The sequence below is a fragment of the Drosophila yakuba genome, chromosome 2R (genome assembly GCF_016746365.2).
Source record: "Drosophila yakuba strain Tai18E2 chromosome 2R, Prin_Dyak_Tai18E2_2.1, whole genome shotgun sequence".
Classification (NCBI taxonomy): domain Eukaryota; kingdom Metazoa; phylum Arthropoda; class Insecta; order Diptera; family Drosophilidae; genus Drosophila; species Drosophila yakuba.
This window is the reverse complement of record NC_052528.2, coordinates 18,665,712-18,692,136: the sequence shown is the minus strand read 5'-3', so window position 1 is coordinate 18,692,136 and position 26,425 is coordinate 18,665,712. Positions and strand designations below refer to the sequence as shown.

General features: G+C 46.4%; 19 protein-coding genes and 1 long non-coding RNA gene across 22 annotated transcripts; 15 read left to right on the top strand and 5 right to left on the bottom strand.

The window, feature by feature from the left end:
- Positions 1-92: 92 nt before the first annotated feature.
- LOC6531309 (lipopolysaccharide-induced tumor necrosis factor-alpha factor homolog) lies at positions 93-1,449 on the bottom strand. Its single transcript, XM_015195750.2, has 3 exons — positions 1,334-1,449; positions 460-614; positions 93-388 (listed from the first exon to the last, which is right to left on the bottom strand). The coding sequence occupies exons 2-3, from the start codon at positions 588-590 to the stop codon at positions 286-288; spliced, it is 234 nt and encodes a 77-aa protein (XP_015051236.1). The 5' UTR covers positions 591-614; positions 1,334-1,449; the 3' UTR covers positions 93-285.
- A 589-nt stretch (positions 1,450-2,038) lies between these two features.
- LOC6531308 (lipopolysaccharide-induced tumor necrosis factor-alpha factor homolog) lies at positions 2,039-3,152 on the bottom strand. Its single transcript, XM_002092076.4, has 2 exons — positions 2,729-3,152; positions 2,039-2,418 (listed from the first exon to the last, which is right to left on the bottom strand). Exons 1-2 carry the CDS (start codon positions 3,025-3,027, stop codon positions 2,322-2,324), a joined length of 396 nt encoding a protein of 131 aa, XP_002092112.1. The 5' UTR covers positions 3,028-3,152; the 3' UTR covers positions 2,039-2,321.
- Positions 3,153-3,511: 359 nt separating this feature from the next.
- On the bottom strand, positions 3,512-4,073 carry LOC6531307 (cell death-inducing p53-target protein 1). Its single transcript, XM_002092075.4, is given in 3 exon segments — positions 3,512-3,720; positions 3,782-3,821; positions 3,824-4,073. Coding segments are annotated over 3 exon segments (393 nt in total). The 3' UTR covers positions 3,512-3,617.
- Positions 4,074-4,588: 515 nt separating this feature from the next.
- Positions 4,589-5,834, bottom strand: LOC6531306 (lipopolysaccharide-induced tumor necrosis factor-alpha factor homolog). The gene is made up of 2 exons (XM_002092074.3): positions 5,426-5,834; positions 4,589-4,816 (listed from the first exon to the last, which is right to left on the bottom strand). Exons 1-2 carry the CDS (start codon positions 5,707-5,709, stop codon positions 4,714-4,716), a joined length of 387 nt encoding a protein of 128 aa, XP_002092110.1. The 5' UTR covers positions 5,710-5,834; the 3' UTR covers positions 4,589-4,713.
- LOC120321219 lies at positions 4,764-5,194 on the top strand. Its single transcript, XR_005560807.1, has 2 exons — positions 4,764-4,850; positions 4,911-5,194. It is a non-coding gene; the product is annotated as an uncharacterized LOC120321219 (long non-coding RNA).
- Positions 5,835-6,576: 742 nt separating the features above from the next.
- Positions 6,577-7,673, top strand: LOC26535085. Of its 2 annotated transcripts, XM_039373306.2 has the most exons (3): positions 6,577-6,712; positions 6,763-7,160; positions 7,411-7,673. In XM_039373306.2, the coding sequence occupies exons 2-3, from the start codon at positions 6,799-6,801 to the stop codon at positions 7,520-7,522; spliced, it is 474 nt and encodes a 157-aa protein (XP_039229240.1). In that variant the 5' UTR covers positions 6,577-6,712; positions 6,763-6,798; the 3' UTR covers positions 7,523-7,673. The 2 variants fall into 2 exon arrangements, with proteins under 2 accessions (XP_039229240.1, XP_043062907.1); XM_043206972.1 differs by having other exon boundaries at positions 6,582-7,160.
- On the top strand, positions 7,568-8,313 carry LOC6531305. Its single transcript, XM_015195748.3, has 2 exons — positions 7,568-8,041; positions 8,110-8,313. The coding sequence occupies exons 1-2, from the start codon at positions 7,791-7,793 to the stop codon at positions 8,228-8,230; spliced, it is 372 nt and encodes a 123-aa protein (XP_015051234.1). The 5' UTR covers positions 7,568-7,790; the 3' UTR covers positions 8,231-8,313.
- A 58-nt stretch (positions 8,314-8,371) lies between these two features.
- Positions 8,372-9,031, top strand: LOC6531304. Its single transcript, XM_002092072.4, has 2 exons — positions 8,372-8,684; positions 8,752-9,031. Exons 1-2 carry the CDS (start codon positions 8,488-8,490, stop codon positions 8,996-8,998), a joined length of 444 nt encoding a protein of 147 aa, XP_002092108.1. The 5' UTR covers positions 8,372-8,487; the 3' UTR covers positions 8,999-9,031.
- Positions 9,032-9,280: 249 nt separating this feature from the next.
- On the top strand, positions 9,281-11,184 carry LOC6531302 (probable cytochrome P450 6d2). The gene is given in 5 exon segments (XM_002092070.3): positions 9,281-9,545; positions 9,548-10,058; positions 10,113-10,558; positions 10,619-10,867; positions 10,931-11,184. Coding segments are annotated over 5 exon segments (1,512 nt in total). The 5' UTR covers positions 9,281-9,403; the 3' UTR covers positions 11,095-11,184.
- Positions 11,185-11,731: 547 nt separating this feature from the next.
- On the top strand, positions 11,732-12,372 carry LOC6531301. Its single transcript, XM_002092069.4, has 2 exons — positions 11,732-12,080; positions 12,145-12,372. Exons 1-2 carry the CDS (start codon positions 11,752-11,754, stop codon positions 12,269-12,271), a joined length of 456 nt encoding a protein of 151 aa, XP_002092105.1. The 5' UTR covers positions 11,732-11,751; the 3' UTR covers positions 12,272-12,372.
- A 138-nt stretch (positions 12,373-12,510) lies between these two features.
- On the top strand, positions 12,511-13,124 carry LOC6531300. The gene is made up of 2 exons (XM_015195747.3): positions 12,511-12,797; positions 12,863-13,124. The coding sequence occupies exons 1-2, from the start codon at positions 12,538-12,540 to the stop codon at positions 13,005-13,007; spliced, it is 405 nt and encodes a 134-aa protein (XP_015051233.1). The 5' UTR covers positions 12,511-12,537; the 3' UTR covers positions 13,008-13,124.
- Positions 13,125-13,224: 100 nt separating this feature from the next.
- On the top strand, positions 13,225-13,520 carry LOC26535321. Its single transcript, XM_015195746.3, has one exon. It carries the CDS (start codon positions 13,231-13,233, stop codon positions 13,414-13,416), a length of 186 nt encoding a protein of 61 aa, XP_015051232.1. The 5' UTR covers positions 13,225-13,230; the 3' UTR covers positions 13,417-13,520.
- Positions 13,400-14,370, top strand: LOC6531299. The gene is made up of 3 exons (XM_002092067.3): positions 13,400-13,496; positions 13,699-13,907; positions 13,963-14,370. The coding sequence occupies exons 2-3, from the start codon at positions 13,729-13,731 to the stop codon at positions 14,243-14,245; spliced, it is 462 nt and encodes a 153-aa protein (XP_002092103.1). The 5' UTR covers positions 13,400-13,496; positions 13,699-13,728; the 3' UTR covers positions 14,246-14,370.
- Positions 14,371-14,680: 310 nt separating this feature from the next.
- On the top strand, positions 14,681-15,550 carry LOC120321218. The gene is made up of 2 exons (XM_039373305.1): positions 14,681-14,789; positions 14,855-15,550. The coding sequence occupies exons 1-2, from the start codon at positions 14,724-14,726 to the stop codon at positions 15,446-15,448; spliced, it is 660 nt and encodes a 219-aa protein (XP_039229239.1). The 5' UTR covers positions 14,681-14,723; the 3' UTR covers positions 15,449-15,550.
- Positions 15,551-15,809: 259 nt separating this feature from the next.
- LOC6531298 (peptidyl-prolyl cis-trans isomerase 6) lies at positions 15,810-17,285 on the top strand. Its single transcript, XM_002092066.4, has 3 exons — positions 15,810-15,980; positions 16,121-16,245; positions 16,677-17,285. Exons 1-3 carry the CDS (start codon positions 15,891-15,893, stop codon positions 17,077-17,079), a joined length of 618 nt encoding a protein of 205 aa, XP_002092102.1. The 5' UTR covers positions 15,810-15,890; the 3' UTR covers positions 17,080-17,285.
- A 1,029-nt stretch (positions 17,286-18,314) lies between these two features.
- Positions 18,315-20,456, top strand: LOC6531297 (UDP-glycosyltransferase UGT5). 2 transcript variants are annotated; one of them, XM_039373304.2, is made up of 4 exons: positions 18,315-18,493; positions 18,628-18,789; positions 18,850-18,937; positions 18,997-20,456. In XM_039373304.2, the coding sequence occupies exons 1-4, from the start codon at positions 18,479-18,481 to the stop codon at positions 20,331-20,333; spliced, it is 1,602 nt and encodes a 533-aa protein (XP_039229238.1). In that variant the 5' UTR covers positions 18,315-18,478; the 3' UTR covers positions 20,334-20,456. The 2 variants fall into 2 exon arrangements, with proteins under 2 accessions (XP_039229238.1, XP_002092101.1); XM_002092065.4 differs by having other exon boundaries at positions 18,316-18,481.
- Positions 20,457-20,876: 420 nt separating this feature from the next.
- On the top strand, positions 20,877-21,827 carry LOC6531296 (40S ribosomal protein S24). The gene is made up of 2 exons (XM_002092064.3): positions 20,877-20,997; positions 21,246-21,827. Exon 2 carries the CDS (start codon positions 21,256-21,258, stop codon positions 21,649-21,651), a length of 396 nt encoding a protein of 131 aa, XP_002092100.1. The 5' UTR covers positions 20,877-20,997; positions 21,246-21,255; the 3' UTR covers positions 21,652-21,827.
- Positions 21,828-22,231: 404 nt separating this feature from the next.
- LOC6531295 (zinc finger Ran-binding domain-containing protein 2) lies at positions 22,232-23,598 on the top strand. The gene is made up of 3 exons (XM_002092063.4): positions 22,232-22,466; positions 22,544-22,866; positions 22,922-23,598. The coding sequence occupies exons 1-3, from the start codon at positions 22,378-22,380 to the stop codon at positions 23,362-23,364; spliced, it is 855 nt and encodes a 284-aa protein (XP_002092099.1). The 5' UTR covers positions 22,232-22,377; the 3' UTR covers positions 23,365-23,598.
- On the bottom strand, positions 23,532-24,627 carry LOC6531294 (28S ribosomal protein S15, mitochondrial). The gene is made up of 3 exons (XM_002092062.3): positions 24,345-24,627; positions 24,151-24,284; positions 23,532-24,092 (listed from the first exon to the last, which is right to left on the bottom strand). The coding sequence occupies exons 1-3, from the start codon at positions 24,548-24,550 to the stop codon at positions 23,590-23,592; spliced, it is 843 nt and encodes a 280-aa protein (XP_002092098.1). The 5' UTR covers positions 24,551-24,627; the 3' UTR covers positions 23,532-23,589.
- A 68-nt stretch (positions 24,628-24,695) lies between these two features.
- Positions 24,696-26,335, top strand: LOC6531293 (cyclin-dependent kinase 9). Its single transcript, XM_002092061.4, has 4 exons — positions 24,696-24,997; positions 25,060-25,144; positions 25,204-25,461; positions 25,525-26,335. The coding sequence occupies exons 1-4, from the start codon at positions 24,813-24,815 to the stop codon at positions 26,209-26,211; spliced, it is 1,215 nt and encodes a 404-aa protein (XP_002092097.1). The 5' UTR covers positions 24,696-24,812; the 3' UTR covers positions 26,212-26,335.
- Positions 26,336-26,425: the final 90 nt, after the last annotated feature.

The window sequence follows — 26,425 nt, the reverse complement described above, 5'->3', positions numbered from 1 at the left end:
ATATTTATATACGATTTAAGAGGCTTTTAGCGCCGCTCAAGAATTGCGTTGTCTCCCACTGAAAGCAACCGCCCCAAGTAAAACAACACTCGTTTACTTCCTTGAATCCTTTTACTGCTGCGCTGAGGATACAAAAGCATAAGCTGCTACTGCATTGTTTTGCGTGTAATCAAAATATTGCGTCGCAATAAATGTGAGAGGGGTAGGAATACATAAAGTGGGCGAAGTGATGGGCTGCTACTGGCTGCAGTCCATGGAAAAACACCAACTTCCGGATGCAGCTGCTCAACGCTCGTAGGTGCCGACGAAGGCGTTGCAGGATGGGCAGTGGTGGTCGGCGTTGCGGGCGCATTGGGTGCAGTACAGGCAGCAAGCACAGGGCCACAGGCTGTGAGGACAGAGATCATTTCATTGGCATGAAATTGCTAATATTGCTATAGATGATAGTTGATGGCTTACCAGGTGAGGCACATGATCAGCGCAATCAGATGCGTCTTGGTGGTGGCCTTCGGCTCCACGCGAGTGGTAACCTGTTGGTGGCAACTGGGGCACACCACGTTGCAGGGTTCCGGGCCGACGGGACTGGACATTGCTGACACTGTAAGAGTACACAACTGAAAGAGTACCGAATGAAAGCACAGGAAGCTCTAATAACTCTCATATCGATTGCAGCAGCGGCCTTGAAAACTTGACAACTTGAAAAGTTGAATACGTCGCGTGCCGCTGCTGCGTTGCATGAGCATTAAATTGGCTGCCTAATGGCGATTTTAATTGCACACCCGCCATGCCAACAAGCTGTGATCAGCCTTATCTCCCGTCGATAACTCCACGCTGCTGCACAATCCCTTTTGGGGCCGTGACATCATCCCCATGGCTCTTCCCCACGGAAGCTCTTGTGCCATGCGGCAAGCTTCGTGGCGATGCCGTCATCGCTCAACCGCTTCTGTTCGTGCCCCATTCCAACCTATCATCTTTGGTACTTGCCCAATTTGATTGACCCTGTCCAAAATCAACGGAATCTATTTATGTATGCTCTCACATGCTGGAACCGAAAAACCTAGCACAATATCCTCATTTATCAGCGGGTGTGTCCGGCGCCAGTGATTAACACTCCACCCCCCTGGAATCCGCCCGTTGTCCTGCGTGCCTTTGCTCAGTTTTCCCTTGAGTTAAAAGTAAACATTTTGGGGAGCGGCAACGCAGCGGTAATCATATTGAAGGCGCTATATCTATATCTATGTATAATTTGGCCAGATATTTTTCTGATTACCCAATTACCCAATGCTTGTCCCAATCCCCAGTTTGAATAATACATCTTTCCCGGTATACTTACAATGGGTGTCGTCGAATTAATTGAAGTGGAATTTCGATTCCACAGAGAGACAAATAGAAATAGTTGATGCGCACTGCTGGAGCTGCGAAAGTGTTGTGCGGCCAGAAATTTTAGGGCGCCAAGCGAGTAGCCGCGATGGCAACAGTTGTCGCTAGAAACATTCGGCTAAGCAACAGGATGTTGCTAATCGCGAGAAGATATCACTTGTTTGGATGTTTCATGAAAACTACTTTATCATTTGAGAACTCAACATTGCTATGGCTGTGACATTTAACAAAATTTTAAATATTGCAGTAAATTTATTTATAATTTGATTCATAAGCATTAGCAGAAACTTTAAGCATCTAAGCAGAGGTTTTAATTACATAATTTATGCTTATTATATTATATACTTTTGCATTAAGACATCAATTTAACCATGTCAACATGGCGGGTCCCTTATCAACATGATTTTCACCGGTTCAATCTAAATTCATATCAACATTATTGCCGAACATAAGTTGTGTTACTACGAATGTTTCAAGAAAAGACCGCCAAAAAGTACTCAAAAACAAAAAAGTATATACACATACATACATTGAAGCTTCCAATTTACGAATTTATATGTATTTCCTATACCTAAAACCAAACTATTTCTCTTGCAAACAAATTGTCTAAATGTTGCAGCAACAATGTAGCCAGATCCGCAAACAGAAAATACAGCAATTTGAATAATGGGAATCCCAGAAAACGCTTCGCTTGGCAGTTTTCTTTTTGTTTATTTTATTTCCTTTGCGAATTCGCTGTCAGTTTGGCATTGCTTACAAAACAGATTCGATTAAAGAATGGATGTATGTATAGTATGGTGAGTGTTACTGATAAAGGCACCATTTTGACGCCGTCGTTCGATGAGGACATACATATATAGTTGGTTATATACGAATATGATGAATACAGAATATGTACGTGGGAGTAAATATTAAATCGGCGACTTTTTTCGCTGGCGTCTTCAGAACGAACCCAAGCAGGCCTTGCAGTTGGGGCAGAACTGGGAGGTCTTGTAGCAGCAGTTGCAGCAACAAGGGGCGCAGACGCAGGGCCAGCAACTGGAGGATAGGGAGGAGAAATATGCACATATAGTATTGTTTACTAAGCACGATCGGCGATTACTCATACATAGCTTTTCCTGGTAAAGTGTAAGAAAAACAACTGCGGTCACAAATATAGCGAAATGGTCAAACATTACCATTGATAAAAGCTATCAACTTAACTTGTTACATATATATGTATATAGGTTACATATATGTATATCTTATATATATATTGTACCTATATAATGTTATATATTGCAGCATTATATGTAGTACGTTTGTTGCTATGGCTGTGACCACAACTGTGAGAGCTCCATGTACTTACAGGAACAGACAGAGGAACGCCGCCAGGCAGTAGGTCTTTCCGGTGGGATGGTGCTCCACGCGAACGCGAATCCGGGCGTTGCAGTGGGGACAGATCATTCCCTGGCCAGGATTGTCCACCAGCACCGTGGTCTGGTGATGGATCACGCTCACGGGGGGCTGCGACATCGCCGTGGTTTGGGGCATCGGCGGATAGAGGTGTGCGGGCGACGCCGGGTACTGCTGCAGGTCCTCCGCCGGAGGAGCGGTGGCGAAGTCATCCGAATAGGCCGGCGGGGAGTCGACGCGCTTGTAGTCCATTTTAGATACTACTTGATATTCTTCAAATCACAGCGAGCGAAACAACCCGTTGTTTACAGTTAAATACCGACCACAGCAAGCCGCGAACTGATACGATACTGAAAGCCCCCGAAATGCATGTGCTTTGCTTCGGCGAAAACAAAAACAAAGTACGTGTTGAGTACTTCACGAGGGAGCGGGACAACTAGAGGATCGCTGGCCTCTCACTCAAGAAACTACATATGTACATCGATGATATCGATGACAGTTAGCCGAAAACTGCCTTATCGGTTTTCACGGTATTCAATAGATTCGGAATTCAGATTATCGATCACCTTATCTTCAGGGTATTTAGGGCACCAACTTTATAAGTACTATCGAGAAATTATCGATAATATGGACCAGAAAATTAAACGGTGCGTATGAGTAACGTGCCCCAAAATTATATTTATAACTTATTATTTTCATTAAAAATGTACAGATGCTTATCACTAACAAAAAGAAGTAAACTTTAAAACGTTGTTATAATTTATTATTTATATTTATGGCTAAAGTTAATTTAGGTCTTCACGTGGAGAGGATGGCTGGCACTGCGGAGAGGCAGCTCTTGATTAAATGCTGTAGCTCCCTATGTGGCATCCACAGTTGGGACAGTAGTGCTGCACACTCTTGCAGTAGTTGATGAAGTAGGGCAGGCAGATGAAGGGCCAGCAGCTGGGAAATCGAGTAAGCAAAGCAGTTAGTATACCCGGTGGCATCCTGACGCACCACTCACCAGCAGATGTACAAGGACAGGCCGCACAGGTGGGTCTTGTAGTGACCAGACTGGTGGTGACCTCGCCCTTGCAGGACGGACACCGCACCCTCACCGGCTTGGTGCCCACAGTCGGTGGCAGTGCACCCGCCCCCACCGCGTTCAGGGTGTAGACGCGTATCTGGGTCACCTCAACCCCACAGTCTGGCTGCGCGGTAACGGTCACCATTTCCGTGTCCACCGGTGCTGGAGCTGTGCCCACCCATGTGCTGCTCATGTTTGCGGCGGGGCATGCACTGAAATGGCCCGCCATTTAATGACAACACTGCTCTATCGCAATCGTTATCTTTTCTGACTAATTGACAGGTACTTTTTAGGTGAAACCACCTACTGTGACGCTGTGGATACAAGAGGGTACAAGAGGAGTCGGCATGTGCAGCACCTGATCGATTGACATTGGTTCCAGTGACTCTGTGCCAAAAGGGCGGCCGTTTTCCAGACAACTTGTTTATATTGCTTTTAATACAGCCCCACCAATAGGCTATTTATGATCCATTCTACTGATTAGGCTTTTTAGGCGATAGTAATAAGATTATTATAAAATGGCCATTAAACTGTTGCCGTTAGTTTCTCGCAATGATCGATCGAAACTTGTTCAGAGGCAGTCAGCTATTATCTTAATATACAGAATGTTGTGGTAAGTAACAAATGGTGACCACATTATCGTCTAAATGTTTGAAAAAATTTAAATTACTTTATAATCCACTCGAATTGTTCGGCAAAGAGTGCAGAAAGTGCTTAGTCCCAAGATATCTTGTCGCATTTCCGTTTCCTGTGTGAGTCTCATGAGTTTAATGCGTGACAGTTTGTATATTTACAATTCAATTTCAGTTATGACGCTAGTGCTTAAGGTTTTCTACATTTATGCATAAATAGAAATAGACGTTAGTTGGTTAGTTCTCGTAGGTGCCGATGTAGGCACTGCAGTTGGGGCAGTAGTGGTTGGCATTCTGGCAGGAGTCCATGCAGTACGGCAGACACACGCAGGGCCAGCAGCTGTGGATGGAGTGGAAAGGAGATGGATTAGATGGTTAGTTTCGGGGAATTGAACTATTAGTCAGAACTCTAATTCCGAATTGGCTGATATCAGTCAGTTTGCTTGCTTTCACCCCCTTTCCAGGCCACCCCACTCGTTATCTGACTCAACTCCAGTTCCAGTTGAGATAACAATGTTTTCACGTATCACCTGCATACAGTCGCAATACCTAGAAACCTATTGTTTTTCCCCGGCGATAAGGGGCCGCAAGTGGTTCATGGGCGTAGCTTTTTCGCTCTTTAGTAGTTAACTGAGGTATTGTAACGAGTTGGCAATAAAACAAGTTATAAAATATGTTTGCTTGGGCGATACGCAAACATATCTAGATTGTTAACACATCTATAGAATTATTACTGATACAGTTCTATTAAAAAGCATTTCAATTCCCTTTTACGCAACTGTATACCAAAGTTCCAAGTCACTTGACTGGATTAAGGTTAACTTTATGAAGCACTAAGTCCACCTTAAGACACTTTCTTTGGGTCCAAACTCCTGACCCCTAGCTATATACATCTGGTGTTAAGCAGTGACTTCGCATCAGATGACTGACTAGTGACTATGGAACTCACATGAAGAGGCACAGGATGAGGGCCCAGCAGTGCGTCCTGCCCGAGGGAGTGGCCTTCACGGTGGTCAGTACTTCGGCGTGGCAGGAGGGGCAGCGGATGCGGGTGGGCCCACTGCCGATGGGCACCAGGTTGGAGGTGGTGGTGGTCTGGATGATCACCGTGGAGGATTGTGGTGGCTGCGGCATGGGTGGGTACAGTGGTGGCTGGGTGGGGCCACCGGGCTGATAGGTTTGTGCGGGAGTGTATCCGGACTGCTCACTGTACGGTGGAGGCTGCTTGCTCATGGTTCCGGATTAAGTTTCTTCTTAATGTTTCTTCGAAATGTATCTTCTCTGGTTTCCCGACCGAACTGAACCGATCGCTTTGCTGGCTGGCGTTGCACTGAGGAACGAATCCAAGCTGCTGCTCCGGCAATACCTCAACGATTGGCCATTATCTTATCGCTGGAGAACTGATAGCTACCATACAAATGGGGTTCCTGTCAAACTAATAATCGGATACCTCGTTTATTGTGCACTTGATTTAGTGAGCTACAGCGATGCTACTCCTCCATAGTAAAAATAGGCGACAGATGAGTCACTTGTTTGATAACACCTTTATTGCACATGAAGGTGATGAATAAGCCTTAAATAAATGTAACAGTTAGTACGTGTATTTTGCCAAGAGAGAGAGAGAGAGAGAGAGAGAGAGAGAGAGAGAGAGAGAGAGAGAGTATAAACAAACAAACACAGGTTGTCGACTCGTGGGCTCTTGCCATAAAATAATATTTTTGTAATTTAGCAGGTGCGTGACCGGTTTGTATATATCTACATATGACTCCTTAACAGATATCGCATCATTATTCCATTTCTGCAGTCTGTGGGAATGTGCATATCAAGTGGGAATTTGTATTAAATCTTAAATTGCCTAATTTGTGTCAAAAAACAAACTTATTTATTCTGCCTCATGGGGCATGTCTTCTATGTTCTATACTATGCCCTGCAAAATCCTAGGAATGAAGTTAAACAAAAAACAGACTTTGATCCTCAATGGGTTAAGTTTACCATATATATAACTGTTTATAGGAAAAGCTCAGTTTACCACCCACTCGCCGGAAGCTTTGCGAAAGCTTTCCCTCATGGGATCTACGTTCAAGTGCAGCCGTTAACTTCGCAGCCATGAAAATAGTGTTAGGCAAATACGGGGGCTTGATAAACAGATGAACAACTGGTTTGTCTAACGCCCCCCTGCAGCCCCAAAAACAAAATACTTTATCCCCCTTGCCACCAAACTGGGCAAGCCTTAACGGTTTGACTTATGTTTCATATATTTCAATTGTAAAATAACCCAATTTATAGGCAAATAGAAAACCGAAGTCGCGTCAGTTCAACAACATGAGCCGCCAGCTGAAGTTCCACCTCCAAGCACCCGACGACGAGCAGTTCCCACCGGACCTGGTGGAGATTAACCTCAACCCCAACTGCGGCCAGGTCAAGCAGAAGTCCGCCCAGGCCCTGGACCAGCTGCTTCTGGCCACGCCACCACACAGAGGCTATCCCTACGGCTATGCCGAGGACTCCGAGCCGGAGACCTACTTCTGCCGCAAGAGCAACTCCACGGGCCAGCTGGCCGAGAAGGTATCGCCTCCGCCGCCCACGGCCACCAACATCAGCTGCCTCCGCCAGATGTACTGTCCGGAGTGCCACGAGCGGTTGCACGAGCAGGGAGTTCGGCTGGAGCGACTCCTTACCATGTGGTGAGTGCACCTCTTCTGGGGTTTCCTTTTGACTGTGAAACTACTCTCCAATTTTAAATATGAATTTCAAAGTTAGTCGCTAGTATTAGTATTAGTGCCTTAAAGCTAATCCTTAGTTGTTAGATATATATCTCAGTACTTATAAACTAAGTATATGTTATGAATCTATTTATGACACAAATAGTAAAGTCATAGTTTATATTTTATATTTTTATATTATTTATTCAGATTGTTTTCCTATTATTTCCAGCTGCTTTGCCCTGCTGCCCATCTATCCCTGCTGCCCTAGGCGCTCCACCAATGACTGCAAGGTCATCTGTGGCAAGTGTGGATACCTCTTGGGGGCATGGAAGCGACAGTGAGGTGGGCGGGGAGAGGGGAAGAGGCAATAGGAGTGGGTGCTCCGCTTGTAATTGTTTGTTTTGTTTAGTTTTTAAGCACTTTTTTGTTGACCTTGCGGCGAGTGATGAGCGCCGAGATTGAGTGCCAAAAAATTTGTTGATTTCTGCACGATGCTCTCAGTGGTTTCTCTTCAATGGGATCTCTTTGGTCAGGTAGATCTCTTTGTTCGAATTTCACTGCCTCGGGATTCGCGAACATGTTTAGCATTGGCCAGCGTCGCCAGTCGCAATGTCTCGGGGTAACGACTTGGATGCGGATCTGGAGTTGGATCTCCAGGAGGGGGACAGGGATACCCAGTCGGCGGCCACCACTATCACGCTGGAGGAGCGTCCTGGCAAGCCGCAGGTGCGCTTCTTCAGCATTGGACCCAGCAGCTACCAGGTGCGGTGTCCACTGTGCCAGCAGAGTTCCAAAACGGAAACCGTGGAGATGACAGGAGCGCTGGGCCAGCTCAGCTGCCTCTTGTCCACGTTGTCCTGGTAGGAAACTCCTGAATTCTAAGCGGTTAGTCCATGGATTAACTTTCCTCTAACTCTCCAACTTCCAGTTGCTTTCCCATCTTTGCCCTGACGTTCGTGTACTCCTGTCTGCAGAGTCGCCTGAAATCGAAGCGTGTGTTCTGCAGCCGATGCGGTGGTCACTTGGGCTACCACTGGCGTCCCACTTAGTTGGCACTTAAACCGAGAGATTCTTGAATTCACGCAAATGATCTATAAATAAACCGGCAGCTGTTGTCAAATTTTTTTAATAAGTTACTTGAATTTATTCGATCATCACTCAGGCGGTGCCTCCAAAAAAAGTATCTATACATCTCTGTATTCCACTCTCTGGCACGCTCTTAGAATTTTTGATTGTGAATGCAGATACAGATACATTATCCAAATGTTCGTGGCTCTTCGGTGGTCAGTTGCTCTGTCGCTACGAAATGGCCAGCACCGAGAGTCTGGATGGCAGCGCCTTCGAGGGCGACATCTCGGCCATTCCGCAGGTGGGCCACCTGACCACTGAGCCCCAGGAGCTGGAGTGTCCAGCCTGCCAGCAGTTGCAGACCACCCACGTGAAGTCGGAGGCAGTCACCTTTCTACAGAAGCTCGCCTGCTCGCTGAATGTGCTGCTCTGCTGGTGCGTAAAGTTTGGAAAACAAAATGGAATTTAGTTTTACGAAGAAGCTCTGATCTTTATCCTTTAGCAATCCCATTCGCTGGAAGGGTCGTCATGATGTGAATCACTACTGCAGTTCCTGTGGCTGCTTCATTGGACGCGACATCACCCTGAGCTGGTACAAGAGGACCCTCTTCCGGCTGCAACGCGGCGAGGTGGAGGACCATGGACGCTGGCAGAACTTCCACAGGGTGGAGAAGGAGCAGCTGGACGAGAAGAAACTGGGCAGACAGCGCAGAGCCATCGAATCGAAGCGCTCCAATGAGCATTATTAAATAAATTTAAGCAATATTACGCAGCAGTTTTAAGCACAATATTAGGATCTAATTGGGAGCATCATGATATGTTGTTTATAGTTAGTTGTGTATTTTGGTAGTTAACTCAACAGGTAGTCTCTTTGGGTTTTCTTGCCGCCCTGCTCCCTGAAGAGTCGAAAGCTTTTCCCAGCTGAGAAGTCACTTGTTGATTTGCTGGAAGAGCAGCAAATTCCAGAGAAAAAGTTGATCGCTGGTTCGCAGCGCTTATCGGGGGTTCTACGTCTATATGAGAACGCAGCCCATGCAGTAGAAGTGTACAGTTTGGAAGGTGTGCATCGAGGAGTTCGCCAATATTTCACCACTTTCAGGAATTGTATACACTCAATACCAAAAGTTGCTGTTCCACTGGAAAAGATCCTCGATATGTGGGCTGTTCTTCTGACGATACTCTTCGTGGGTTTGCTGTACAGATATGTGAGGCGACACTACACCCACTGGCAGAGGTTGGGAGTCGAGGAGGAGCCGGCAAGGATACCCTTCGGAGTGATGGACACTGTTATGAAGCAGGTGATATATACGCCCGGCACGAGGGCAAAATCGTTGGCATTTACATGATGAACAAGCGCAGTATTCTGATCCGAGATGCACAATTGGCTCGGCAGATCATGACCAGTGATTTCGCCAGTTTCCACGATCGCGGAGTGTACGTGGACGAGAATAAGGATCCCTTGTCCGCCAATCTTTTCAATCTGCGAGGTGCCTCTTGGCGAAATCTACGCCAGAAACTCACACCATCGTTCTCCTCTGGAAAAATTAAGGGCATGTTCGGCACCATCGACGATGTGGGCGTTAAGTTGGTGCAGCACTTGGAGGGAGCACTGGACCAAAGCGACGAGGTGGAGATCAAGGATGTGATGACCACCTATGCGGTGGACATCATTGGGTCGGTCATTTTCGGCCTGGAGATAGACAGCTTCAGCAATCCGAAGAACGAGTTCCGTGAGATCAGCAGCTCTACGTCTAGGGATGAATCTCTGCTGCTGAAGATTCATAACATGTCCATGTTCATTTGTCCACCGTAAGCTTGGAAATTATCCTGTTTTAATGGCAGATTTATATTCCTTTTTCACAGGATTGCCAAGCTGATGAATCGCCTGGGCTACGAGAGCCGTGTCCTGACATCGCTGCGCGACATGATGAGACGCACAATCGAGTTCCGGGAGCAGCACAACGTGGTGCGGAAGGACATGCTGCAGCTGCTGATCCGCCTGCGAAATACGGGCAAGATTGGCGAGGACGACGACCAGGTGTGGGACATGGAAACTGCACAGGAGCAGCTGAAGTCCATGTCGATCGAGAAGATTGCCGCCCAGGCATTCCTCTTCTACGTGGCGGGCTCGGAATCCACAGCTGCTGCATCTGCTTTCACCCTCTACGAATTGTCCATGTACCCGGGACTCCTGCAGGAGGCGCGAGATGAAGTGGATGCCGTGCTGGTGAAGCACAAGCTGGAGCCCAAGGATAGGTTCACCTACGAGGCGGTGCAGGACTTGAAATTTTTGGATCTCTGCATCATGGGTGGTTGCACTCATAGCACTCATAGTTGCCCCCGATACTAAACTCAATGTATGTTTGCAGAAACCATTCGCAAATACCCCGGCCTACCGTTCCTCAACCGCGAGTGCACCGAAGATTACCCAGTGCCCGGAACCGACCACATCATAACCAAGGGCACACCCATTCTGATCTCGCTCTTTGGCATTCAGCGTGATCCCGCCTATTTTCCCAATCCCAATGGCTACGATCCCCACCGCTTCGATGCAGACACCATGAACTACGACCAGGCAGCCTACATGCCTTTTGGAGAGGGTCCCAGGCATTGCATAGGTATGGATGGTGGAACATGCCCACTGACGATCCTCATCCCTTAATCCTTAATCTCTTAATTAGCTCTGCGAATGGGAAAAGTGAACTCCAAGGTGGCGGTGGCCAAGGTGCTGGCCAACTTCGATCTGATCCAATCTCCGCGCAAGGAGGTGGAGTTCCGTTTCGATGCCGCTCCCGTTTTGGTGACCAAGGAGCCTTTGAAGCTGCGCTTGATCAAGAGAAAGTAAATGAAACATAACTAACCAAATGCCTATAATGAGTTTGATAAGTTTGAGTGTATAAAACACTGTAATAAATAACTACTTTGTTTTATTCAACTTCTGCCCAGCTTAAAAGCTCGCTCTCTCAGCTCAGTTTGCAATCAAGAGAAACAACAATCAAAGCCAGTTTGAGCACATAAAAACATAAACAAATGCCTAAACATAAACAATCGTAGTTATCAGCTGTTTTTGCCGGTTAAACGTGTTTCTACGAACTAAAGCAGCACACTGAAAATAAATTATAGTTGCACCTTTTATTCTATATATGGCATTTTTTTATGTGTTTAAAAACTATGCCATTTGAAGTATCCCCTCACGAAAGGAAATTCCTGGAAAAATTTCGAAACGTTTTCCATGTGGTTTTGGGTGCGACCGCTCTATATGTTGGGTAAACAAATATTCACCGCATGTTTGGCTGTCGATTTGGTTCTGGTTGAGAAGCCCCACATCGTATGAATATGCACTGAATAGCTGCTGATGACATCATAGCTCCAGGGTCGTGTTCGAATTCTTCTCTAGCGGGGAATCTCTCTTAGGAATTCTCTTTTTACGACTGGCGGATGGCGGATCGGCGCTCGCTGATGAGTTGCGCTTGCTCTGGCGGAGATCAGATAGTCAGTTACCATGGAGCAGCAGGTGGAGCGGTTACGGGTGAGATTGGTGCCCGCCGGCACCGCAGAGGAACGTGCCAGGAATATCATTGCCAATGTGGTCGTGGAGGATGGTCTGGTGCCCTACATCGATGATCAAGCGGCGGAGAAGGTGACGCTGATTCCCCAGCAGTCAGCTGCTCCAGTTTCCGCCTCCCAGCAGGAAGCACCCATCCGGTACTACGCCGTTGGACCCTCCACCTACAAGCTGTTGTGCCCACTCTGCCGGGAGCGGAGTCAGGCGGCAGTGATGCGGGCAGCCAGCTGCAAGGACGCCAGTTTGTGCCTCAGCCTGCTGTCCTGGTAATTGACTATCCCCCTGTCTGGGATCTCAATCATTGCACCAACTAACCCATTCGTATTGCAGCATCTTTCCGCTCTTTTGGATCTGCTGCGTGTGCACCTGGTGCGGTTGCAATCGGGAGTGGACCACCAAGGGCGTCTACTGCAGCTCGTGTGGCGGCAAAGTGGGAATCCAGCGCAAGGCCAAATAGCCCATTCGGTGCACCAATTAAATCGAGAATTAATGCCAAATTTTTATGTGTTCTATAATTCTATTACGCGTCTAACTCAATTAAAGACACACTGTAAATCACTTCGACCGCTGCTCTTTCCGTGCTCTTCCCAAACTCATGCTCTTTGCCACTCTGGGGAAATACACATGTTTTTTCTCTGTGCACCCTCTTCCACTTGTGAGTTCCGAAACAGGTTGCCAGCTGGCTTGGCAGCGTTTCGCTTTCAGTTCGATTGTGGAGCGATCATGACGACAACGCTGCCGGAAAAGGAGGCGGTCACGCAGCAGGAGATCAGGGAGCGGGAGGCCAAGGCTCTGGAGCAACGAAAGGAGCGCAAGATCTACGAGAACTTTGCCACGCCCCTGGCCGGCACTTTCCTCAACCTGCCACACGAGCCCGTGGAGATCAAGTGCCCCGCCTGCGGCATCAAGGATCTGAGTGTGGTGCAGAATGATCTGAAGTGGTGGGCCAGTGAGATAAACCGCATTGTGGGCTGTCTTTTCGTGTAGGTTGCTTTATTTTGCCTCATATTTCACGGTGAAACGAAGACTTTTGAAATCCTTTTTGCAGGACATTCTGTTGCTGCTGCTGCTTCAATTACTTTGTGCCCTGCAAGCAAACGGATCGAAGTCATTACTGTGGCAATTGCGGTTGCTACTTTGGACGCTCTATGAAGAGGCGGCAGCCACTCAAATTGAAGGCAACCACCGCCTAGGCAGCATTGTTCGCATATTTATTCAAATTCCTCCAAAACACTCGACTTCCCACCCACTGCAATACCACAAAACACAAAAATAAACCGAAAATATCATACTCTCTCTTGTGGGTCGAAGTGATTTCTCTTTCCAAGTCATTTGATCATTTTATTCGTAGAATTTCTCTTCGCGTGCCTCAGTCTGCGTTCGTTTTCGAAACAGTCAACATCTTTGGGTGCGCTAATGGCTCAGGATCCGAAACCACTTTACTTTGCCGTGGGTCCCGGCCCCAACGACATCACCTGTCCTTATTGCAGGACCAAGGCCAAGACCCGTGTGGTGCGATCCTGGCTGCGTTGCTGCACCAAGAGGCATCACTGTGGTGCCTGTGGCGAGTATCTGGGCGTTTACCGCCGTCCACAACTTTAGCGACGAAGCTGTCATCGAATCAGAATTAACTCAGTTTTGTACTCTTATTTAAATACAATAAAATAAAGTTTTTAACAAATGTAAGCAATATTTCTTGCACTGTACATCCAATGGCCTTTGTAATGCAGAGAGAATAATTCATTTGATTTCCATGCGTCGACTTAATTACCAGACCAACGCCTCGGTTAAGAGCAAGTGGCAGAGAGATTCTAATTTTGATTTTTCCCTCCCTTGATCAATCATGATCTCTCATGATCTCTCCAAATTTGATCTATCTTTCAGTCACCGCTCGTGTTCGCTGGAACTCGCATCATGACCGTAGAGGAACCGCAGATTGTGGCCATCAGCGTCAGCCACAAGCCACAAGTGGGATACCTGAAGGAGGAGCCCACCTGGATTCATTGTCCTTCGTGTGAGAGGTCTGGCACCAGTGTGGTGCAACTGGAGTTGGTCACTTGCCTGCAGAGATTCCTGGGATTCACAAAACTTTGGTTGCCCATCTGCATAAAGTTGGGGAAATCTTTTGTAATAGTCAATTTATTTCAGTAAAAAATGGTCGGGCCGCCAGGACATCAATCACTATTGTTCGCACTGCGGCTGTTTCATTGGAAGATTTGTGCCCATCAGCTGCATGGAACGTTGCATCTCGAGATCGGCGCGTAAACAGGCAGCCGTGGATGAGATGACCCTGAAGACACGACCCAAGGATTGCGCTGAAAGGGCACAGAAATCCAGGGAGAAAGTTCTGGCCAGCAGGGAGAAGAAGAGAGCAGAGAAAGCGGCCAAGGATCTGGAAAAATCCCAAACGGAAATAGCTGTACACCAATAATCAAGTGCTTCCGGCTGTTTTAACTCACACCATCGACTAAACAACATTCATTTTATGTACTACCTATTGTGCTTGGGACAGTAAATAAACTATATAAAACTGTGCTTTTTTGCTTCATCTGTAAATCCGCATCTTTAAGATAAACTTTACTTGTAGGTTTAGCTTCTAGCTCTTTGTCCTCGTAATCAATGGAATCCAAGAATAGAAATCCAAGAAAAATATATTACACATGTTACATTATTCGAAATATAATGATTTAGTGTGAATTAAACTAAAGTAACTGAGGGAAAAACTTATCAACGTTTTATATGTACATTTACATATATACTTATAGTGTAATCCCTATTCACTGGAAAGAATGTGATTCTGCGATATTTTATGGAAAAATAGTAAAAATAAATCTCTAAAATAATAGATGGCTATAAAAACTGAGCTCAGCAGTCCGCATAGTTTAGTACAGTTTTGATAGGCAAACAACATGCGACACAGTCTAGTACTCCTTATTTTTGGGCTTGTTTGGCAAAACATCCATGCCATGAATATCGTAAGAACTTTGTATTTCCTCAACATGAGATAATCCGCCACTGTATTCAATTCCAAATTACACAGCACCCGGAATCATCCTACTATGATGCCGCTGATACTGATGGCACTGATATGAGTATGATTTCTGTTCGGCTAAAAAATGTGGAAAATAAGTTAAGTGATTTGTATGAGATGATGGACAAAAAGAACCTCGTTGAAGAACCGAAAATTACTTTATCTGGTGATACTGCTTCGCCCTTTACCGATATTGAAAACATATTTACCCCGGAAACTGAATCGCTAGGCGAAGAAACTTCTTTGGGTACCGCATTCATACCGATTGGAACGAAGAACTATTATATTGAGAACTTTAAGAAGCAAACCTGGCCGGTCGCTCAGTACAAATGTAAGCTAATGGGCGGTGTCCTGTTTAGTCCTCGAACCCAAGCTGTGTGGGAAGCTGTGCGATCGAACTTGGATCAAAACAAAGATTATTGGACGAACATCCGCGAGCACGCCTCATACGTATTCGGCAGCAGCTACGAAAAGGCAGAATTTGTGGAATTTGATGAGAATTTTCAAAATATGTGCATACAACTGGATTCACAATCGAATCATTTAATGAACGAAGTGGACTGCGACATTAAAAACTATTTCATATGCGAACTGGGCTTGTAATATGTTATAATAATAAAATAAAAAAAATTATATTAAAAACTTCACAAGTAAACTCAACTCCCAGATTATCTAACTTTGTTTCTACGAAAAATTTAACTAATACTTTTGAATAAAAATAAATGTTTCCAATGAATTAAAGCAAATAATAATTTATTATTTAACTTCTGTAACTTTTCATATTGTGCTATTTAAAAATGAATTTTGAATTTTTCCGCCAGAATGTGTGGCCATCCGAAATTTGCTTACCATCGAATGGTCACACTTATTCGCCGATATTTCGACAAAAACATAGAAAAACATGGAAAGTATCGTTATACCCATCGATTGGGAGATGCAACAAAGTTTTCTTACATCACTAACAGAAACCGAAAATTCAATCGGGAAATATCCATCGGCGACGTCGTTTGAACCATAAACTGAAGCGCTGGGAATCTCTGGAACGATGAAGCTGTTCTTATCCGTTTTCGTGGTGGCCCTGGTGGCCGGCATCGTTGTTGCCGACGATAGCAAGGGACCCAAAGTGACCGATAAGGTGAGTGCTCCATGGACTTTCGTCCTTACATTCTGCACACACATCTACATACCATATACATGCATACACACACACAAATTCACTGCGTCATAAATCAAGTGAGATGACTTGTTAATAATAAACTGCTTCCGATTGCGTAGGTTTTCTTTGACATCACCATTGGCGGTGAGCCCGCTGGCCGCGTCGAGATCGGTCTCTTCGGCAAGACGGTTCCAAAGACTGTGGAGAACTTCAAGGAGCTGGCGCTGAAGCCCCAGGGCGAAGGGTGAGTAGGGTACCTGAGTGCCGAAAATACCCCAAATCAAGTTAGGGTGCCAGTTACCGCTACGCCAGCAAAAGATGCCGCTGATTAGCGGCACTTTGTAGGTTATAGCGGTTCTCTCAGATTGAAGCAATTACGTGGCGTTTGAGCGGCCAATCGTATTCAGCAGTTGACAAAGCACAACTCGGCAATAGTCGGCACTAATGGGTTAACAAAGAACGACAACTAGTGTTAAGTCTACCAAACTATAAAAGTGCAGTTTATAAGCTAATTTTATTTGTTTTTTTAATTTATGCGCTTGTTTTATTGTTTTTTGGTGCGAGTTCAAAACCCAATTGTGCCCTATTTGTATTTATTTATTGTGTTCTATTGCTAATTTAAAAACAAACAAGGAACACCAAACTGATCGCAATACACCGCTCTTATCCCCGCAGCTACAAGGGCAGCAAGTTCCACCGCATCATCAAGGACTTCATGATCCAGGGCGGTGACTTCACCAAGGGCGACGGCACCGGCGGACGCTCCATCTATGGCGAGCGCTTCGAGGATGAGAACTTTAAGCTGAAGCACTACGGCGCCGGCTGGTTGAGCATGGCCAATGCTGGCAAGGACACCAACGGATCGCAGTTCTTCATCACCACCAAGCAGACCAGCTGGCTGGATGGACGCCACGTCGTCTTCGGCAAGATCCTGTCGGGCATGAATGTGGTGCGCCAGATCGAGAACTCAGCCACCGATGCCCGCGATCGTCCCGTTAAGGATGTGGTCATCGCCAACAGCGGCACCCTGCCCGTTTCGGAGGCCTTCTCCGTGGCCAAGGCCGATGCCACCGACTAAACTGGTTTTTGGGAGCAGTCCTTTCATCCATCAGCAACATAAGCGATTTGAATTAAGCATAAACGCATAATCGATTTTTCCAGACATTTGCATTTACCATAGCTCGCCATGTTTATTTACATTTCGTTCCGTAAGCAAGTAATTGTGCTCAACTAAAAAAAAAAAACAGAAATGGCATAAATAAAGAATGAATTGTGTGTGATAAAGAGCTGGAATCATTCTGTGTGTCTATACCATGATGCCGGTGGTGTGCAGGTTCAATGAACCGGTTTTGGAACCCCTTCCAACGCCGCTTTCTTTTGGCTCTGACTTCTCGACTTCCCTTAGTGGCAACCGGTTTGTGCCTTCTTTGCCAATTTGTTTGCTTTTGTATGTTGTGCCGTTCTCGATTTAGATTGCCCATCTTGTGCTGTTCGCTTTGTTGTTGTTGATAAACATCGCTCGGTTCGTCACATTTTTCTGATTTACACACTTGCGACAATTTAAACAACACACTGACGAGTGCGTTTGTATATTTGTTCAGCTTGTTTGGGTCCGCTGGGAACAAATTGGATATGATTTGAATAAACAGGTGCGGGACTGACTCTGCAAAAGTTAATTGGGTCGATTCACATTTAAGTCTGACTGGCTGATCTTTCTATCCAGAGATCTGTTCTGTACCATTATTAGGTATCTGTTTTGGCTTATAAAGTTTCCCTTCACAACGCTTGGTCTTAATATTTCGTACTTTATATATGCCATACTATACTATATTATGTATTTAGAGGTGAAAGCCCGAAACCAGCCCTCTAGTAACTAAATATATATAGCACTTTTGCCAGCTACCAGACAATAGTGAGTTGGCAACTTTAGCAATTAGCGAATGCACTCAAACACAGAAGCATTTTCTAGTTATGCATTTGTCTGCCAATCCTTAGACTTCACTTCCCCAATCTTTTGTTTAGAGCGAGAGAAACCAACAACTCAAGAGACGATCTCATATCGCTCAAATGGGGGGAATCATATACATATGTGTATATACAAATAAGAACATACATATGTATGTACATATGTGCAATTGTACCCCTTTCACAGGCCCCACAATCGCTGTGTATACATTAATGAAAGCAATAGGATCTATATGGAAGGCATGTGTATTGGGGTCTGGTGGCAATCTCATGTGCCACACATGTTCCAGTGACCACAGAATTTCTGGACGTACTTCTAAGATTATATACCCGAGAGCAATCAGTTGAGTGTTTTGTTTTTGTGGGGGGAGTCAAGGAGCAGGGAGCGATAAGTTCAGTCTCATTCGTATAGTCATATAGTCAATACAACCGGAAGAGTTTACCGGCGAATGCAATTGCAATACGGCCGGAACTTAACTACAAACCCCAGCTGATCGTTGATAATAGGGAATATGGTTGGTAGTCCGGTAAAAGAGGTTCCGGAAAAAGAGTCATCTAAATAGTTTCGAAGCTGCTGGAAGATTGATAAGAGATCGTCTTCTATTCGATGATGTGTACTTTCGAAAATGACCTAATTCATTGTGTGTATGCTAAACCTTAGGAATCTCAATGGAATCGTTGGATCTTTGTGGCCATTTTGGGACTAGCCTTGGGACAGATGGCACAGGCAGCCAAGATCCTGGTTCTATTTCCGCATGTCAACGAGGGTCACTTTGCGGTGATGCGGACTCTGGTCACCGAATTGGCCAATCGAGAGCACACAGTAAGCGACACTGCTCCTTTTCAAAACCAATAGATATCAAACGAAAGTCATTCGAAACAGATTGAAGTCTATACTGGTCATGGTTTGGGCGAGTCCCTGGATAATGTGACTGAAACGGTGACAGCGGAATTTCCCTTTTGGAGCGAGTGTAAGTAAGCTTCTGGAGAAGATTAGTCCCAAGAGTGATATATGTAAACCCACAAACAGTGCAAAATTTGGCGGCACCCAAGGGAAACCTCGCTGATCTTGGTCGCCTACCGTTGGAGAAACTCCGCCAGTCATTGGCCAGCGTTGGAGCCCGGTCGTTGGACCACTTCCTCGCCCAGGAGCCCATCCAAAAGCTGCTGAAGATGTCCTACCTTGAGTTCGATTTCGATGTAATCCTAGTGGACTATTTCTACACGGAGGCGCTGTTGGCACTTGGAGCTCTTCATCAGCGACCTGTTGTGGGCATTATTTCCACGGATTTCGGCAACTATATGGATGCCGTACAGGAGGCACTGGTACCCGCCGCTTGTTCACCCATCGATTTTGAGCGAGATCAGCCCCAAATGGGCTTCTCTGAGCGATTGGGAAATATCCGTACATGTATTGCTCGCCGTAAGCAGTTCATCAAGGATCACTATGGCGGTCAGGAGCAATTGGTGACCAAGTACTTTAAGCTGCAGAGCTCGATCTCCGAGCTGCAGGCCAGCCAGCTATCCGTGCTGCTGCTCAATAGTCATGTGCCATTGATTACTCCCAGAGTTAGTATCCAACAGGTAGTTCCCGCCGGTGGACTTCACATCCGGGGTCCCAAGGAGCTGCCCTGGAATGTGAAGCGCTTCCTGGAGGAGGCGCGTCCTGGAGTCATCTACGTTCAACTGGGAAACGAACAGGCTTGTGGCCAGTTACCCAAGGAGAAACTCGATACCCTGTTTGCCTTCTTCTCCGCCAGAAAACAGAGCATAATCTGGACCTGTCACGACGTCAAGACCCTGGAGGGATTGCCAAAGAACGTGATGATTCAGCATGCTGTGCCGCAGATAGACATCCTGGCGCACCCGAGAGTCAAGGCTTTCCTAACCAACGGAGACCTCCTGAACCTGCAAGAGAGCATCATGCGCAATGTACCCATTCTGGGAGTGCCCCTATTCCAGCACGAAAGACGGAACATGGAGCTAGCCGTGCGATTGGGAGTGGGTCTACAGCTGGAGGAGGGCAATGTGACTACTGAGTCATTAAACTGGGCAGTGGACAGGCTACTCCGCGAGTCACACTTCCAGTTGACCATCCGGGAGGTGTCCCTGGAGTTCAGGGACCGTCCCCTTGGCGCTCTGGCCAGCGCTCTCTTCTGGGTGAACTACGTGGCCCGGCACAAGGGAGGAGCTGCTCTGAGGACCCGTGGTATTGGAATCTCCTCCTGTCAGCTGCACCTGTTCGACCTCTTCGTTTTCTATGCCGGAGTAGCTACTCTAATCGTAACCTTGCTGGCGGCCCTGAGTTTCGGCGGCATTTACATTTGGAATAAGAAAAACAATTCCAAGTCAACCAAAGTAAATTAGGTTTAATTTTTTAAATAAAGTGCACACTGAGCAGTTTTTGATGCAATATAAGATTGCGTTCCCAAGAAAATGAGTAAAAGAAAAGCTGAATCAACAAAAAGTTGGGTTCTGCCATTCAAGAAAGTCAATATGTGTTTACTTCTTTTTTACAGAAACTAACTGTAAGTATAATATATCTGGATATCAAATTGTAAATTTAACAGACTCTATTTTTAAATTCGGAATCATTATGAACATTTCCATTCTTTAATTCCCATTTGTTAAGTGGAAGACACTTAATTTAATGGCGCTGCAGCTGTTTTGCGTACAATGACTATTGACTAAATAGCAAATAGCTTTTAAATTTAACGCCAAAGAAACAACAAAATTTAATAAATTTGTTACTTGATCGAGAAATAATGATGTCATGATGGTAGATAATTTAATAATTAAGTATATTTCGATTAACATAACTTATTCAACCCTTTAATAAATATTTTTCAAATATGTGATACGATCTGGCAACAATGGTAGCGCGTAAACTTCTGGTGCTGCCATATTTTTTAGAAATATCGATAGTATCGAATCATCGCCATTTCTTCCATCTCTGAAACGGCCATCTTCCTTTCTACTGAATCGCGTTCGCAAAACGACGTGTTTAAAACCTTTTCAAGTGTTTTAAAAGGTAACTAACCCTCAGAAATGTTTAAAAATGCAGGCAAAGACCGCCAGCAGAGTGCCCATAGCTCCGTGATTGAGGGCAGTGTCCGTGAGCGTCCATTGGGCCCAGAAACATCTCACACGTGGAGACATGGAGCACCCACGGCCAGTGAGGTTATGTTGTTTAGCTCGGTGGCGACAAAAACAATCCGGAGTGGCGAGCATTTTGTTTGAATGAAAGGCCCAAGCTAATCCCAAACCATTATATTGCAGCTCCGTCAAAATGTCCGGTACAACCGCTACCATCCGCACCCGCAAGTTCATGACCAACCGCCTGCTCGCCAGGAAACAGATGGTCTGCGATGTCCTGCACCCAGGATTGTCGTCGGTGAACAAGACCGAGATCCGCGAGAAGCTCGCCGCCATGTACAAGGTCACCCCCGATGTGGTCTTCGCATTCGGATTCCGCACCAACTTCGGTGGCGGCCGCTCCACCGGCTTTGCCCTCATCTACGACACCCTGGACTTCGCCAAGAAGTTTGAGCCCAAGTACCGCCTTGCCCGTCACGGCCTCTTCGAGCAGAAGAAGCAGACCCGTAAGCAGCGCAAGGAGCGTCGCAACAGGATGAAGAAGGTGCGCGGTACTGCCAAGGCCAAGATCGGTACTGGCAAGAAGTAAGCTTGATGGAGGAAAGCACGTCTGCAGGCATCTCCTGCTATTCCCAAAAGCTGCTGGTTATGGGTTAGTCAAACTTCTTTACCAACCATTTAACAACCGACAAAACAAAATCAGTGTTTACTTTTGGAGCGGCTTTTGTTTGTAAACTAAGGAAATAAAACTCTAAAAGTATACAAGTTCCCGTTGTTGATTATCTGGGCAAGGCGCGAGTGCAAGTGGTTATTTAATTATAGTTGGCTTTATGGTGTCTGGACTACTTTTATATGCAGAACTACTGAACAATCACATATTGCCAATAGCTCTTGTTTTTCTATTGAATCTATTGTACTCCGTTAGTATCTAATTTTGCTAAGAAAGCTGTCTGCAAATTGAAAAATCTTCCCTATTGGTATTTAATTTATTCCAAATGAATTGAAAATTCTACCAAACACTTGAATATTTTCAATCGAATTAAAAATAAATTCCTAAATGAATTTAAGAGTACCCCATATAAAATTTTAAAAATGTGGTCTATCGGGATTAAGTAAGGGCAATCGATTGTGGCTGTTGGAGACAGACTATCGATAATTTCATCGATGTTTTGACCACTCTATTTCGTACCGTATACAGAATATAGTATTGGCAAAAGAAAAATCTCGGTTAGATGCTGCTCCTAAGGCCTGAGGAGGATTACTTGGACGCCCAGTAGCATTATCCTTTGGCAGAGGACGCACCCAAAGCCCAGACATGTCCAGTTCTAATGGAGGCGTGGCATCAGGGGCCGCGGGAAGCAGCGGCGTCGCTTCGCCTGGCGATTGGATTTGCCCAGATTACGAGTGAGTGCCCGTAAAGATGCAGGGATAGCGGCCAAGTGTGGAGTTCTTTGAGTATCATCTTTCCCACGATTTTGCAGTTGTCGCCATCTGAACTTCGCCCGCCGTTTGCAGTGCAACAAATGCGACCGGGACCGCGATGGCAGTGATAAGCCAGACCGGGACAGGGATCGAGACCGGGAGCGGGAACGGGAACGCGGCAACGGGAGCAGCAGCAGTAGCAGCAGCTCGAGCAAAAAGAAGCTGGGCACCGAGATCGGCAAGGCGGCGGCCGACAAGTCGCGGGGCCTGTTCAGCGCCGAGGATTGGCAGTGCAGCAAGTGCGCCAATGTGAACTGGGCCCGTCGCCAAACCTGCAATATGTGCAACGCTCCAAAGTTCTCGGATGTGGAGGAGCGGACTGGTAAGGTTATAGAAGCCTCTTCCGCTTCAAAACCCACTTAACCATGTATTTGAAGGCTTTGGCGGTGGATACAATGATCGCGGCGTGGTAGAGTACAAGGATCGTCAGGATTCGGATAGCGAGTACGATGAGTTCGGACGTCGCAAGAAGCGAAAGCACGGCGAGCATCGAGAGGACTCCAAAAGGCCCCGAAGATCTAGTCGAGATGACCAGCGGAATGAGGAGGAAGAAGAAGAGGAAGACGACGAGGGAGATGACGAGGATCTGTCCAAGTACGATCTCTGGGGCGACGAAGAAGTCACTTCCACAGATGTCAAGAGCAAAGAGGCCACTGGCAATGGCGACAAGGAGCGCAAGCGTACCTCACGCGACTCTACCTCTTCCGTGTCTTCCTCGTCGTCGTCCAGTTCGTCCAGCTCCAGCGACTCTTCGTCGAGCAGCTCGAGTAGCTCCAGCAGCGGTGGCAGGCGGAAAACCGCCTCGTCCAGCAGACGTTAGCTACAAACCGTATCCTTTAAGAACTTCTCTTTAAATGCATCTGTTTTTACACATTTCTCTAAGGCAAACATGCTTGCCTTCTTATTTATTTGCCAGTATGCGCTCAGATGATCATGACATATGGTACGATGTCCAGTCTAACGTTTAAAGTATAATAAAACATATAATTTAAGAACAGCAGCATTTACATTTATTGTAAGACACCGTAAAATTAAAGAATCGGGCCTAATTAAAGCTATCCTCGTTTTGTTTCTTGTTGCTGGCGGCTTCCTCTGCCTGCTGCAGCTCCTTCAGCATTTCCAGCTGCCTTTTTGAGTCGGCGATCTGCTCTTCGGTCACGGTTACCGGAACATCGCAGGATATCTGCTCCTGCCGCACGAACTGCATCTTTTTAATGGCCTCCTCAAGGAAGGGTATTTGCTGGGCCTGCAGCTGCTTATGGTAGGCCTCCAGTCGCTCTTCCTTTAGGTTTTCGCAGTAAGTGTTGGTCAACTTTTGCAGGGACTCCTTGCGGGTAATCCAATGGAAATGTGCGGGCGGTGGCTTGTACACCAGGTCGAGCTTCTCAAGAATCCACTCGAAGCGAGGATAGTCCCAACGTCTCAAGTACTTGAGAAACTTCTTGCGTTTGTCGATGAGCTCCTTGAGTCGCACCTTGATCATCTTGTCGCGGGGATGCTCGTCCATGTGCTCCTGGTAGCGGCGAATCACTGCTGTCATTTTTGCCACTAAAAAGAGGGTGAATTAGGGGCAACTGCTATAAGTGCACTTCGCAGAGGTACGTACATTTGGCCTCCATTGAGCCGAAATCCTGGGCATGTCTTTGCACCTCCTTGACCATTTCATCGCGGTAGAATTTTGTGGTCAGGTAACTGGCATTGTTGCTAAGTTTGAACAAAGATTTAACAGACTCGTCGGCTCTATAACAATGGTGTGATGGTATTAATAAACGATTATATTTGCAAAATACTGCAACATACTTGTCCAGTTCCTTGCAGTCCCTGAATTCCGGCAGCAGTTCGTCGGCTTTCAGAGGAGGCAGCTTGGCCAGATCACCGCTCTTCTCGGGCTTAAAGCACGGGATCTTCTCGGGGCGCACCCATTTGATTTTCAGGTCCGACTTAAATGCATATTCCCGGACAAACAGGCGCTGCCCTGCCTGGGCTATATTCAACAGTTTATTCATTAAATCGGCTTTTATTTGTTGGCCAAATTTTGGCTAGGTTATATCACTTGGCCAGTGTATATCAACAATCGAAAAGTGATTGCTGCACAGCTGTTTGACTTATCGATTTCTTATCGACGTGCATCGGCAGTGTGTGCACACCAGTATTAGTTAATCCAACAGTTGTAGCAACACCAATTGTTGCTGGTTTCTTTCTTTTCGACTGTCGGCATCTCGCGGAACTGGGATTGTGAAAACTGTACAAATACAGGCAAATTTAACCATGGCGCACATGTCCCACATGCTCCAGCAGCCTTCAGGGTCGACGCCCTCCAACGTGGGCTCCAGCTCGTCGCGCACGATGTCCTTGATGGAGAAACAGAAGTACATCGAGGACTACGACTTTCCCTACTGCGACGAGAGCAACAAATACGAAAAGGTGGCCAAAATTGGCCAAGGCACATTTGGGTAAGTCATTAAATTGGTGATAACTAACTTTGAACACCTAAACCATAATCCTTCTATTTCAGGGAGGTCTTTAAGGCTCGCGAGAAGAATGGCAACAAGAAGTTTGTGGCCATGAAGAAGGTGCTGATGGATAACGAAAAGGAGGGCGTGCGTGATAAGCATCATCTTAAGAGAGGAATTCTTAATTTATATATGTGCTCTCCTAGTTTCCCATCACGGCTCTGCGAGAGATCCGCATCCTTCAGCTGCTGAAGCACGAGAACGTGGTGAACCTGATCGAGATCTGCCGCACCAAGGCCACCGCCACGAATGGTTACAGATCCACCTTCTATTTGGTCTTTGATTTCTGCGAACACGATTTGGCTGGTCTTCTGTCCAACATGAACGTCAAGTTCAGCCTGGGCGAGATCAAGAAGGTTATGCAGCAGCTGTTGAATGGTTTGTACTACATCCACAGCAACAAGGTGAGTCATAACATAAAGCAAAGCTTTGGTTTTACATGTATTTGTATCCATTTGCATTACTAGATCCTGCACCGAGACATGAAAGCTGCCAATGTGCTGATTACCAAGCATGGGATCCTGAAACTGGCTGATTTCGGCTTGGCCCGTGCTTTTAGCATTCCAAAGAACGAGAGTAAGAATCGCTACACCAATCGCGTTGTAACCTTGTGGTACCGGCCACCGGAGCTGCTGCTGGGTGACCGCAACTACGGTCCGCCCGTAGACATGTGGGGAGCCGGCTGCATAATGGCAGAGATGTGGACTCGCTCGCCCATCATGCAAGGCAATACGGAGCAGCAGCAGCTTACCTTCATCTCGCAGCTGTGCGGCTCCTTTACACCAGACGTGTGGCCGGGAGTGGAGGAGCTGGAGCTGTACAAATCTATTGAGCTGCCAAAGAACCAGAAGCGTCGAGTCAAGGAACGCCTGCGTCCGTATGTCAAAGATCAAACCGGCTGTGATCTGTTGGACAAGTTGCTGACCCTCGATCCTAAGAAACGAATTGATGCAGACACAGCTCTGAACCACGATTTCTTCTGGACGGATCCCATGCCCAGCGACTTGAGCAAGATGTTGTCCCAGCACCTGCAGAGCATGTTTGAGTACCTGGCGCAGCCACGTCGCAGCAACCAGATGCGCAACTATCACCAGCAACTGACCACCATGAACCAGAAGCCCCAGGACAACAGTATGATTGACCGGGTTTGGTAGACTGCCAGAGGTGTACGCACCCGATTTTGTACTATTAGTTTCTCAACTTCAACTAGTGTTAGATGATTAGGTTAGTGAACAATACAAATATTGGCATTTGCATTAGCGCTTGCTCCAAGTATAACTACATGTTTTGTTTTTTTTCCCAAAGCTACTATAATACCGCGTTACCAGTGCAAGTAAGGGTATTCAGAAGCCGACTTACTCAGATAAT

Bases quoted from the DNA above. Each gene is read 5' to 3' on its own strand.
- LOC6531309 (XM_015195750.2), bottom strand. From the start codon at position 590: ATGTCCAGTCCCGTCGGCCCGGAACCCTGCAACGTGGTGTGCCCCAGT. The intron at 389-459 runs GTAAGCCATCAA...CTGTCCTCACAG, and splicing joins CTGATCATGTGCCTCACCTG to CCTGTGGCCCTGTGCTTGCT.
- LOC120321218 (XM_039373305.1), top strand. From the start codon at position 14,724: ATGCGACACAGTCTAGTACTCCTTATTTTTGGGCTTGTTTGGCAAAAC. The intron at 14,790-14,854 runs GTAAGAACTTTG...CAAATTACACAG, and splicing joins ACATCCATGCCATGAATATC to CACCCGGAATCATCCTACTA.
- LOC6531305 (XM_015195748.3), top strand. From the start codon at position 7,791: ATGTCTCGGGGTAACGACTTGGATGCGGATCTGGAGTTGGATCTCCAG. The intron at 8,042-8,109 runs GTAGGAAACTCC...TCCAACTTCCAG, and splicing joins CTCTTGTCCACGTTGTCCTG to TTGCTTTCCCATCTTTGCCC.
- LOC6531295 (XM_002092063.4), top strand. From the start codon at position 22,378: ATGTCCAGTTCTAATGGAGGCGTGGCATCAGGGGCCGCGGGAAGCAGC. The intron at 22,467-22,543 runs GTGAGTGCCCGT...ACGATTTTGCAG, and splicing joins TGGATTTGCCCAGATTACGA to TTGTCGCCATCTGAACTTCG. The intron at 22,867-22,921 runs GTAAGGTTATAG...ATGTATTTGAAG, and splicing joins GGATGTGGAGGAGCGGACTG to GCTTTGGCGGTGGATACAAT.
- LOC6531304 (XM_002092072.4), top strand. From the start codon at position 8,488: ATGGCCAGCACCGAGAGTCTGGATGGCAGCGCCTTCGAGGGCGACATC. The intron at 8,685-8,751 runs GTGCGTAAAGTT...TTTATCCTTTAG, and splicing joins CTGAATGTGCTGCTCTGCTG to CAATCCCATTCGCTGGAAGG.
- LOC26535085 (XM_039373306.2), top strand. From the start codon at position 6,799: ATGAGCCGCCAGCTGAAGTTCCACCTCCAAGCACCCGACGACGAGCAG. The intron at 7,161-7,410 runs GTGAGTGCACCT...TATTATTTCCAG, and splicing joins GAGCGACTCCTTACCATGTG to CTGCTTTGCCCTGCTGCCCA.
- LOC6531308 (XM_002092076.4), bottom strand. From the start codon at position 3,027: ATGGACTACAAGCGCGTCGACTCCCCGCCGGCCTATTCGGATGACTTC. The intron at 2,419-2,728 runs GTAAGTACATGG...CCTATCCTCCAG, and splicing joins GCGTTCCTCTGTCTGTTCCT to TTGCTGGCCCTGCGTCTGCG.
- LOC26535321 (XM_015195746.3), top strand. From the start codon at position 13,231: ATGGCTCAGGATCCGAAACCACTTTACTTTGCCGTGGGTCCCGGCCCC.
- LOC6531301 (XM_002092069.4), top strand. From the start codon at position 11,752: ATGGAGCAGCAGGTGGAGCGGTTACGGGTGAGATTGGTGCCCGCCGGC. The intron at 12,081-12,144 runs GTAATTGACTAT...TTCGTATTGCAG, and splicing joins TGCCTCAGCCTGCTGTCCTG to CATCTTTCCGCTCTTTTGGA.
- LOC6531306 (XM_002092074.3), bottom strand. From the start codon at position 5,709: ATGAGCAAGCAGCCTCCACCGTACAGTGAGCAGTCCGGATACACTCCC. The intron at 4,817-5,425 runs GTGAGTTCCATA...CTCCATCCACAG, and splicing joins CTCATCCTGTGCCTCTTCAT to CTGCTGGCCCTGCGTGTGTC.
- LOC6531297 (XM_039373304.2), top strand. The intron at 18,790-18,849 runs GTAAGCGACACT...CATTCGAAACAG, and splicing joins TGGCCAATCGAGAGCACACA to ATTGAAGTCTATACTGGTCA. The intron at 18,938-18,996 runs GTAAGTAAGCTT...ACCCACAAACAG, and splicing joins ATTTCCCTTTTGGAGCGAGT to TGCAAAATTTGGCGGCACCC.
- LOC6531298 (XM_002092066.4), top strand. From the start codon at position 15,891: ATGAAGCTGTTCTTATCCGTTTTCGTGGTGGCCCTGGTGGCCGGCATC. The intron at 15,981-16,120 runs GTGAGTGCTCCA...CCGATTGCGTAG, and splicing joins GACCCAAAGTGACCGATAAG to GTTTTCTTTGACATCACCAT. The intron at 16,246-16,676 runs GTGAGTAGGGTA...TTATCCCCGCAG, and splicing joins CTGAAGCCCCAGGGCGAAGG to CTACAAGGGCAGCAAGTTCC.
- LOC6531293 (XM_002092061.4), top strand. From the start codon at position 24,813: ATGGCGCACATGTCCCACATGCTCCAGCAGCCTTCAGGGTCGACGCCC. The intron at 24,998-25,059 runs GTAAGTCATTAA...CTTCTATTTCAG, and splicing joins ATTGGCCAAGGCACATTTGG to GGAGGTCTTTAAGGCTCGCG. The intron at 25,145-25,203 runs GTGCGTGATAAG...GTGCTCTCCTAG, and splicing joins TGGATAACGAAAAGGAGGGC to TTTCCCATCACGGCTCTGCG.
- LOC6531300 (XM_015195747.3), top strand. From the start codon at position 12,538: ATGACGACAACGCTGCCGGAAAAGGAGGCGGTCACGCAGCAGGAGATC. The intron at 12,798-12,862 runs GTAGGTTGCTTT...TCCTTTTTGCAG, and splicing joins ATTGTGGGCTGTCTTTTCGT to GACATTCTGTTGCTGCTGCT.
- LOC6531299 (XM_002092067.3), top strand. From the start codon at position 13,729: ATGACCGTAGAGGAACCGCAGATTGTGGCCATCAGCGTCAGCCACAAG. The intron at 13,908-13,962 runs GTTGCCCATCTG...AATTTATTTCAG, and splicing joins CTGGGATTCACAAAACTTTG to TAAAAAATGGTCGGGCCGCC.
- LOC6531296 (XM_002092064.3), top strand. From the start codon at position 21,256: ATGTCCGGTACAACCGCTACCATCCGCACCCGCAAGTTCATGACCAAC.
- LOC6531294 (XM_002092062.3), bottom strand. From the start codon at position 24,550: ATGAATAAACTGTTGAATATAGCCCAGGCAGGGCAGCGCCTGTTTGTC. The intron at 24,285-24,344 runs GTATGTTGCAGT...CCATTGTTATAG, and splicing joins GACTGCAAGGAACTGGACAA to AGCCGACGAGTCTGTTAAAT. The intron at 24,093-24,150 runs GTACGTACCTCT...CCCTCTTTTTAG, and splicing joins CGGCTCAATGGAGGCCAAAT to TGGCAAAAATGACAGCAGTG.